Here is a 10,605-nt window from a genome sequence, read left to right as displayed (position 1 = left end):
CATATAATTTTTTGGGTAGTAAATTAATTTAAGTAGAAAAAAAACTGAGGAGTCGAAAGAGCCGTCTCTTTTTTGCCAAAAGAACCAGCTCGCCTAAAAGCCGGAATTCCCTATCGGCGTGACGACCACCCGGGCTGGGCGCCTACTATAAAGGGTGCAATTCCGACATGCATAGCCATTTGGGAGGCGAAATAGCAGTCAGTGAGTAGAGTCAAAAGAAACGGCTGACCAAAAAGACCCGGAATTCCCATAGCTGTCGGCATGATGCCTTCCCGAGGTCAGAGCTCTCTATAAAGAGCGCAAATCCGGTAGATTTCTTCGCTTACGGCCATACTACCCTGAGAACGCCCGATCTCGTCCGATCTCGGAAGCTAAGCAGGGTCGGGCCTGGTTAGTACTTGGATGGGAGACCGCCTGGGAATACCAGGTGCTGTAAGCTTTTTTTTTTTGCTGTCAGCCACCCCAAAATTTCCGGGACAAGAAATGCTCTCTCCTGTTTGCGATCATCTTTCACTTTTCGTTCAACGAGCACATCTGTCGCGGTTTGAAACGGCTTCCCTCGCTTTTTTTTTGGCTGTTAAGTCGCTGCATGTAAAGCTGTCGCTTTCCGGCAGAGGGAGCTGTCAGCATGGGGGACTCCACGATGACAATACTCGAGAGCGAAGCAGAACTGGGCTTCCGCCTGATGGACACGCCCGATCTCCTCCGATCTGTGTCACAGACACGCACACATAAACACTCACACAATCACACGCGCTTTTAAATATACACGGAGATGGAAAATTGTGTTTTGTTGACCTTGTTTTTCGATGGGTTTTTGTTTTTTGTTAATTAGAACTCCATGGTCTACTCCATGTTGAGTATGTTCAGAAGAATCTAAATAAAACTATTTCTTCTTCTTTTCCTTTCGGCTTTTCCTTGAAGGGTTCGCCACAGCAAATCAGTGTCCTCCATCTTCAGAGGTTTGATTCGCATGTTTGTTTTGGCCAAGCTTTTACGTCGGATGCCCTTCAGTTTAAAAAAATTGATATACATATTATCCTTTTTTACATTAATGATTCGTTTTACATATAGTAATTGTCCATTATTTTTGGTAGTAAATAAATTTGAGCAAAAAATAGCCATTTGGGAGCCGAAATAGCAGTCACTTTTCAGTAAGTAGAGTCCAAAGAACTGGCTGACCAAAAAGAGCCAGAATTCCCATCACTATCGGCATGACGCCTTCTTGAGTTCAGTGATGCCTATAAAGAGCGTAATTCAGGTGTATTTCTTCGCTTACGGCCATACTACCCTGAGAACGCCCGATCTCGTCCGATCTCGGAAGCTCAGCAGGGTCGGGCCTGGTTAGTACTTGGATGGGAGACCGCCTGGGAATACCAGGTGCTGTAAGCTTTTTTTTTTTTTGCTGTCAGCCACCCCAAACTTTCCGGGACAAGAAATGTTCGCCCCTATTTGCGATACAATTTCATTTTTCATTCAACGAGCACATCTGCCGCGGTTTGAAACAGCTTCCCTTGCGTTGATTTGGCTCTTGAATCTCTGCCTGTAACGCTGTCGCTTTCCGGCAGAGGGAGCTGTCACCAAGGTGGGAGTCCGTCATGACAGTACTCGTGCGTGAAGCAGAACTGGGCTTCTGCCGGCTGGACACTTTCTCACCCGTGCGGGGACGTCCAACTTCCTCTACAAACACCGAGTAGTGACGCTGCGAGCTCGCCCCACCGGCCCAGAGCTCATTACGCCAGGAGTGTGCGCATTCCCTGTCCGTGAAAGCGAAACAAGGAGAGGTGGTAACCGAACTGAGTTCGCCAGGTGTTCTGTGAGTCGGTCTCTGGGGTTCGACGAAGCCTCTGTCATGGAGTCAAAGCGCGACTGAATTTGTTCATTGTTACGGCACGCCCACTTGGCCATCATTGGGTGGAGCTGATCACGTGACCACGATGTCAATTTGAGTTGTGGGAAATGTAGTTTTATTAAAATTTATTTACCTTTTTTGTTTTTGAATACATGTTTTTGTTATATTTTTAATCTGTAAATAACGTAATTAGTTTTCCCTCATGAAGGTTTGATGAATGTGCATATGAACTAGTTGGGGTTTAGTTCCTATAAACAGATTAAGAACAACTGGGAAAGACAAAATAAACAATTGAAAGCGTGTTTAATTAAAGACAATAATGAACAAAAATAAATCACATAGGACACAGTTTGATGCTGTCAGAGGTGGAGCTGAACTGTCCGCGCGCAAAATCCAAACCCACTCCGAGCCCACTCCCCACCCCAAAAACACCATAGAGGGGTTGAGTAAAGTTTGCCCGGAACGTGTGGAGGTGCGTCAAGCTCTCAGCCACGCCGTAGAACGACAAAGTTCCTGTGGATAAATCCACAAAGATGCCCAGACGGGGGGAGTAAGTGACGGGTATGTCCCGCTTCTGGTTGTCGTGCAGCGCAGAGCAGCAAGAGTCTGAAAGCTCCAGCGTCCACGACTGGGCGTTGTATCCGATTCCCGCTCTGGCGTCGGAGCCCTTCCTACTCAGAGAGCCGTAAGCCACCCCCATGGACGAACCTCTGCCTCGCCATTCCACCTCCCAGTAGGAACGCTGCGAATGTAGCGGGGTCCCGCACATTACCTGGGGCCAACCGTCAAAACGTTGAGGGGTGTCCGCGTAGGGCACCATGTCTCCTTGCAGGGTCGCTTTGGTGTTACCCTCAGAGAGAACCAGGCGACGGTGAGCGCTGTTTGGATCCAGGGTAAAGTTGACAGAATCTTCAGGAGAGAGAAAATCGAAAATTCACTTTTAGTTAGTGATGAGAAAATGAAGCTTAAGGAAGCAGTTGTGATATTCTTTTAATTCCTCCTTATGATGCCTTGGTTTAAATATGTGTGTGCTTCATGAAGCTTCACTTGCCCATCACTAGTGAACATTAAGTAGAAATAGAAGCACTTGTGTGGCAACAGCAAACACTTGACTCAACAATTGACGCCAAGCATCACAAGAAAGACGTTTCAATTCACTTCAATACAGAAAAAGGACTCGCGATACATACGTTGTGGTTTCAGAGCAAATGGAATTTATATTTCAGGGTGCCATTGTGTTTTTGGCATGCTTCCAAATGAATCAAATACAAATTTTAAAAGGACAAAGAAATATTTGTCAAATATCAGAGCTGGAATGTGCGTCAAAAGTAAGTGAAAGTAATGTATGTTAAAAAAAATGGACACGATTTTTGATACTTCAAAATATTTGAGTTGTGGATATATAACAAGGTCCGAATGAGACTTACATTGCAGTAAGTCCTCTCTTGCCCTTGGTTCCGGAGCCTGGATGCTGTCAAGGTTGATTTCTCTTACTAACGTCAGAAAAAAAAGAAAATGTCCAACTGGGGCTGACCACAAGGTAGTTCAACACATTATCTTCTTTTATGTGCAATACATTTAAAGGTGAATCCATATTTCGGTACATTTTGCATTTTCCTCTTTCGCTATGTGACTCAGAAATAAAAGTGAAGTTTTCTGAAAATTCTGGGCGAAAAAAATGGCTCAAGTTTCTCTCAGAAGTTTATCTCAGAGTTATGGTGAGGCCATGAGAGGGGGGGGGGGGGCGTTACTGTTACTCGTGTTTGTTTGTGATGGGCAAGTGAAGCTTCATGAAGCACTTGTGATTGGTTTTTGACTCTTCTGGATGGCACTCTTAGATGCAGTGGATTTCCTTTACACTAACCTTCATATTTTAATCAAGAGCAGCATTTGGAGGAGTCAAAAATATTGCAAGTGCTTCATGAAGCTTAATTTCCCCATCATTTGTGTTCGTGTCTTAACACAGTTACGCTCGTGAAAGCAAAATTTGGACAAAAAGGGTAAAAAAACAGATTAGCAGACACACCTGTGCGTCCAACCTCGAGTGTCGTACCGTCGACGCTAGCTTAGCTATTGTCGTAGATCAAAGCTTCATCGATCTGTGACGTCGGTTTCATCGCCGCTGATTGGTTGAAAACAAAAGACGCGACGTTGCGTACGTGTTCACGCTGACGCACGCACTGCAGAGAGCACCGGGCTATCGAGTGCTGAGGTGCGCTTTGCTCAAGTGGTATCGCTCCAACCAACTCAAACACGTGTTCGTTCAATGTTGTCAACTAATATCTAAATTCATTTTATGCAAATTTCCCTCAATGTTTAACTTTAATGAAAATTAAAAAAAAAATCCTGAATTCCAAGAAAATCCATAGGACTTCCATCTCTGGTGAATTGTTTAGGGCAATTTTCATGTCAGTTGTTGTGTCATTTCACTCACATGCAGAGAAAGCGGGATTGTGCTGGTTAGCAGTGGGGGTGGGTGAGTCCAAGAACAGACCGGGGTTAACTGCCATGACAAAACAGAATTGCGGAGACGTCCCATTTAAGCAGCTAAAGTGGATTTTGGAAAACTACGTCACCCTACCTTCCACTGGTGCTTCAGAAACCACCGAAAATCCCCCTGTTGAAGAGGAGCGTGAGCGCCGCATGATTTAGAACGAGACAAAGTTTGCATCAGCGAGAACCAAACAAGAAATTTCATCTCACGTGCCTGCAATCGGCGCAGGCGTTGCAGCTGCGTTGCCACGACGGGACCGGAAAATGCTGCTGATGGATGACATGCGACTGGAAACTGATCAAACGAAGGAGGAGGAAAAAAAACGGGTTATGTTCACTCGTGATGGAAAAATAAAGCTTCATGAAGCACTTGTGATATTTTTCTACCTCCGGTGGATGCTGGCACCGGAGCAAGAGTGGGAGTGGCAGGAACACTCTGACTCTGATTGGACGTGTTCCACAGAGACGTGGATTCTCTCCTGCTTGGAGTTGGGCTGGGGGTCGGGCTTGGTCTGGGGTTGGACTCCCGTGCTGGTGACAATGATGACGATGACCATGAACAAGAGTAAGAGTTACATTTTTTATGACTAGATCAGGAATTCACATGTAAATAGCGTCCCTTCAGTGGTGGGATGTGACTACATAAAAATCAAACCAAAAGCGTTCCTGTTCAAGGAACACTTAAGCCCTGATCCTTTTGTCTTTTCGCCCTCTTGTGACTGAAAATCCTCTTCAATCAATAAAACAATTGTATGCCGGCTTTTTAAAAAAACTTTACGGGATGGATGGATACCTGAGTAAATTGAGGGGTCATGTTTAGTGGTGATGGTAAAATGAAGCTTTATGAAGCACTTGTAATATTTTTTGATTCCTCCAGATGGTGGTCTTAGTTTAAATATGAAGATAAGTGCATAGGGAAGGTCTTAAAAATCCACTGCATCGTTAAACCAAGAGTGCCAGCTATAGGTGTCAAATAGTATCACAAGTGCTTCATGAAGCTTCACTTGCCTATCACTTCTGCTTAGTCCCATTAAAAGTTTGTACCTGAAACTTCAGTAGGTTGTTAACTAACTTCAACCACCTCCTCATATCACTTGTTCACAGTCACGTACAGAAGTCAAGAATCAACATTTACTTAAGAACACAACAAAAACATAAGCTTTTTAATCAACAATTTTGAAACCCACCAGTATTTGACTCTCTCTCATCACGCCGTCGTCTGTCCCAAAGCCTAGGTGACCTTGGCGCGACCTCTGTCACACATAAGAGGCATGATCCACGGCAGAGACTGACGGAGACATATTTGCATTTTGGAATCAACAAGGCTCACCTCGTGACGAGTCTCTGCTTCGCACATCTGGACCTCGAAAGCCTGCAATAAAGATTGTTGGGAGATTTGAAGCCTATGAAACACTTTTGGTCCCCTATACATTTGGTGGATGTCATTACCCAGTCCACGTCTGTCAGTACCTCGCGATGGAACTGAGAGACTCGACGGTGAGCCTGTCGCATCATTTTGGTGTTAACCGTTTGAATTCTGAAGAACACTGAGAGGAACACAGGAGCGGCCTACCTGCCGAACGGTCTTTTGAGTTGGAGTTGCGTGATCCCAAAGCAGAAAATACTGGAGGTGGAAAAAGTTGATTGTGGTTATTGTAATGTTGTTGTTATTCTTGTGGTCGTTTCAAATAAAGAATGTAACTCACATTTGAAGAGGCCACCTCTCTGATTACGATTGGCTGAATAACAATAAAACACACATGAAAAATACTTAGTAGTCTTCCTCCCTCTGTGACTTTTGTAAATGAACATTAATTAAAAAATGAATACATTCTTACCAGGACCCAACGTGAATAACGTTGTCTCATTAACTGCAAATAGAGAAACATGGTGAAAAAGCATCAGATACTCTGGCTTTGAGTGATAGGAAAACAAAGCTTCATGAACTACTTGTGAGTTTTTTGACTGCTCCAGATGGTGTACTCGGTTTAAATATAAAAGTCAGTTGTAAGGGAATGTCTTAAAAATAAACTGCATCTTTAAACCAAGAGTGCCATCTGCAGAAGTCAAAAACTATCACAAGTGCTTCATGAAGCTTCAGTTGTCCAGCACTACTGGCTTCCTCTCATGTTCCGAAAAAAATGATGCATGCCATTGAAATAAATGACCGAAATGTTAATTTTGATTAGGATTTGGGTTAAATTGTTAAAATATTGAATATCATTCGTCAATTCTGAAATAATTGCATTCATCCTCTCGCTCTCGAAAAAGATATACATTTCATTCATTCAAGTGTGAACTGATCGGAGACCTTTTTTGGTGATCTTGTCCAGCTCTACATTGCACAAGTCCTCCACTCGCTCCCTTAGGTCTAAGATGGCGTCCCGCACGGGTTCAAAAGAAGCTTCATGGTTGACCCGCACAGCCGGAAGGTCTCCCGACTCAAGCGGACTGCTAATGCTTTCATACATCTGAAAGGGATTGCACGACATTGAATTCCAGTCAGCCTTCCAAATCAGAGAACGCCACCTCGGGCATCCGAGGGAAGTCGATCTAAAACCTGCAGGTAGTAAATGTGGTCCTCGCTTTGAGCCAGGTCCATCATCTGAGTCTCTCTCCTCTGTAGCTCCTTTATCTCTGCCTCAAGATTGTGAGACACCTCCTGAGCCTGCTCCATCTTCTCCCTGCCGACCTCATCCAGCACCTCCTCCAACAGTTCCTGGAGTCTCTCTACAGAGTGCTGGAGATCCAATAGCACCTTCTCGGAGTCGCTGTGAACGCGATCTGCTGAGCGCTGTGCATGTAGCATGAGTTAGTATCAGTAGAGTTGTGCGAGATGTGTGTGTGTGTGTGTGTGTGTGTGTATATACACTTAAAAAGATATTATTTTAATTATATAATATACATAGAAATGTATATAGTACTTGTTTTTTTTCTTTTTCCTGAAAGTTAACAGTGTAGTGAAGTAAACTAAGTTGCCACCACCTACTCTCCGAAAGTGGAATTACACCCAAAATAAACAACAACATTGAGTTTGAATTGGTCAAAATAAAATCTGTTTCATGGGAGGAACACAATCCCATAGGAGGAGATGTTATCGTTCGAGAGTTTACCTTCATCCCGTCCATCATCTTCTTCATGTCCTTCAACTCCTGCTGTCTATCTTTAAGTCTCTTCTGATTCTCTGCTTGCATCTCGGAAAACCCTTTCTGCCATCGGGCAAAGAGGAAAAAATGGAGACATGAGACGACTTAAGAGAAAAATACCAGAAAAGGAATGGGAGAAACAAAACGGAATGTTGTTTGGAATGTGCCCGACCAAGTTGGTGACTAACCAAATCAGTGGTTCTCAAAATAAGGCCCCCAAGCCCATATCAAATTTTAAATAATTACTCTCAAAAAAATTGCCTCGCGACAGTGATGGGAAAATGGAATACCGAGAAGACAAACGTACTAAACCAGTTTGTCCTCCTTAAGCTCCCTCTATAGAAGGCAAATCTGACAATGCCTATCAACATGCCATATTGCCATTCACTCATGTCATTTTCTACTCTGTTAAACTTTCACTTTTTGAACACAATATCTTGATTTTATTAATGTTCAGATTTCCATTTATTATTCCCAGAATTTTCAGTCTACAGAACATACCTGATTATAAAAAAAACATCTACTACATTACAACATTTTGGACACACAGCCGCACGGGCCCACATTGTATCAAAAGAATGACAGTACACAAAAAGCATTTTCAAAGTTTTAACTCCTTCACTGCCAGACGTGCAGAAATGTGTCCGCTCCAGTGCGAGGGTTTTTGTCATTGTCACTTGAATTCTAGGACCCACAGTTTATTGAGTTTTGGGACTATATAAACATTCAATTCAGCGTTACGAACCTTAAACTCTTCTTTCATCAGAAAAAAAGGGTTAATTTATAAATTATCTGGAGTTATATGAGCTTCAAATGAGAATGGCAAAATACAATACAATGCAATACAAACATATTGGTTTCTATAGTGCTTTAACAACAGTTAAAGCTGGAACAAAGTGCTGACATGGAAAAACGGAAATGCATGAAAAAGCAAAACCCAAATAATTTTGGGAATGGTGCGCTACGTCCTATTTTCAATTCCCGAATAAATTTGTGCATGGCAGTGAATGAGTTAATAACATACCTTTTATGTTATTTCCCCAAAAATAGTATCTGTAAGGCGACAGCACCACGGCTAATTAAAAAAAAACAAAGACACTGTTCCATGTCAAGTAATGTCTGACTTCATACTCATAATTCTGACTTTAAAGTGAGAATTCTGAGAATCGACTTCATTCTCAGAATTTCGATTTTTATTCTCACTCTAAAGAATTTTGAATTTAAAGTCAGGATTACGGAAGAGGATGAGTGCCGACGAACCTAAAAAAAACTTTGCCATTTTCTCACGCTTGCCACATTATTCAGCCTATCATCTAAAAAAAAATGACTTTAACCTGAGAAATCTATGAATAAGGCCAGAAGTCCCACTTCAAAGTCAGAATTCCGAAATAACGTCAAATTATAATTTATAATGATTGTTGCCAAATGTGTTTTTTTTTTTGTAAAATGTCCCTAATCCTCTTCCGTACTACGGAAAAAACTTCCGTCGTACGGAAATATTTTTCTCTCTCTAAAGAATAAAACTTTGTCTGACACAGTCAATACGCCATCATGAGGCTTTCAACCATCAACGTTTCCGGTCAACTTTCACAACAATGTATTTTGGAAGAAAACACGTCAAATGTGCCCTATCAGGCCCCGTTTGTTTCAATGAAACAGGCAGTGACGTGCAGTCAGTGGAGGCAGGTGAGGCAGTGCCTCACCTGTCATCATGGAAAGCTGTCATGGAAATATCAAATGAAAAAATAAATTAAACAGTTAGATGTATTTAGTGATTTGTACTTTAAAGTTCTTGTCCATTTAACTTCACCGTTTTAGGATTTTTTTCAAAATCGCTGAATTTACCGTTCAAATACTAAGTAGAGACGAGCGGTGACGTCATTGATGACGTCAGTGCCTCACCAGCCATGAACCTCACCGCACGTCACTGGAAACAGGTGAGATGTCGTCTTTCTCGATGCGCGTATATAGTACTGTATTTCCTTGACCCACGTTTACCTTTTATGCTGGGGCGTTCCCTAGCGGCCATTATAAAAAACGTCCTACCGTCCGCTTCATTAAAGGAAACCCACAGTTAAAGTTTTGTGGCACAATTCGCGATTTACAATCTGGAAATTACGACATTTGACTTTACGACTTTATAACCATAACTTAACTTTTTTTCTCCACTTATTGATCTGACGATCGTGAAAAAATATATAAAATCCCGAAACGTCATTCCTGTTTTCAACAAATGTGGGCCTCACCTCTTTGTCCATGCGTTCAGCCTTGGTAGACACGCTTTCGTGACCTTTGTGTTGGTTGCTTGTGCACAGCCAACAGATGAAAACCTTACACTGGCGACAGAAGAACTCCTGAAGGTATTTGTGTTGGGTACAGATCTTCTCGGCCAAGTTGGCTGTCGGTACGATCAACTCGTGCTCTTTGAGGGCCTTGGTGGTTTGGTGAGGTTTCAGGTGGTTCTCGCAATACGAACTTATACACACCAGGCAGGTCTTGACCGCCGCCTTCTGCTCTCCTTTGCACAAGTCGCACTGCACAGCCGAGGACGGGAAAGTCTTTTGAGTCTTTAATTTGATACTCCGAGAGACCACAGATCTTGGGATTCCTCTGCGGAGCTGGTCCACCGCTTCGGCCAGCATGGTGTTTCTGGAAAGCGAGGGCCGAGGGCAGAAAGTCTGACGGCACTGGGGGCAACTGTAGACACCATTGGGATCATCTTTGCTCCAGTAGTCCTTAATACAGGCCATGCAGTAGCTGTGCCCGCACGGGATGGTGACTGGATCGTTTGGAAGATCCAGACACACGGGGCAGTTGAACTGCTCCTCTGTCCACAGTTTATCGCTCATGGTATCACAGGTTAAAAGAAAGGCTGAAAAGCACGGCGGCGGCGGCGGACGCTGAGTAGAATCGGGGGTTGCTTGGCGGTGACTGGAGGAAGTATGGAGTCGGTTTGAAAGGCGTCGGCAGGGAGGGACCTGAGCCACCGGGCAGGTCGAGCGGGTATAAGCGGGTGTCGCTGGAAAGAAAAAAATGCCGCATAAAGGAAGGAGACAATCTTTTTCTTGTGTCGGTGATCCCAATAGACATATTTGTACAACGGCTTGATTCATG

The 10,605-nt window shown here is 43.4% G+C and overlaps 1 protein-coding gene and 2 non-coding genes across 3 annotated transcripts; 2 read left to right on the top strand and 1 right to left on the bottom strand.

Moving 5' to 3' along the window:
- Positions 1–320: 320 nt before the first annotated feature.
- On the top strand, positions 321–439 carry LOC148903762 (5S ribosomal RNA). Its single transcript, XR_016117669.1, has one exon. It is a non-coding gene; the product is annotated as a 5S ribosomal RNA (ribosomal RNA).
- An 834-nt stretch (positions 440–1,273) lies between these two features.
- Positions 1,274–1,392, top strand: LOC148903761 (5S ribosomal RNA). Its single transcript, XR_016117697.1, has one exon. It is a non-coding gene; the product is annotated as a 5S ribosomal RNA (ribosomal RNA).
- Positions 1,393–2,138: 746 nt separating this feature from the next.
- On the bottom strand, positions 2,139–10,447 carry trim25l (tripartite motif containing 25, like). Its single transcript, XM_089008417.1, has 16 exons — positions 9,738–10,447; positions 7,459–7,554; positions 6,906–7,139; positions 6,657–6,816; positions 6,184–6,216; positions 6,052–6,084; positions 5,919–5,969; positions 5,795–5,848; positions 5,676–5,717; positions 5,533–5,598; positions 4,733–4,876; positions 4,560–4,640; positions 4,434–4,469; positions 4,287–4,355; positions 3,280–3,345; positions 2,139–2,761 (listed from the first exon to the last, which is right to left on the bottom strand). The coding sequence occupies exons 1-16, from the start codon at positions 10,338–10,340 to the stop codon at positions 2,187–2,189; spliced, it is 2,343 nt and encodes a 780-aa protein (XP_088864543.1). The 5' UTR covers positions 10,341–10,447; the 3' UTR covers positions 2,139–2,186.
- Between the last annotated feature and the right edge of the window lie 158 nt (positions 10,448–10,605).

Source organism: Hippocampus bargibanti, linkage group LG01, assembly GCF_051943395.1.
Source record: "Hippocampus bargibanti isolate YZ-2025 linkage group LG01, ASM5194339v1, whole genome shotgun sequence".
NCBI lineage: Eukaryota > Metazoa > Chordata > Actinopteri > Syngnathiformes > Syngnathidae > Hippocampus > Hippocampus bargibanti.
Note: the sequence above shows the minus strand (reverse complement) of the source record. Positions and strands in the feature narration are given on the sequence as shown.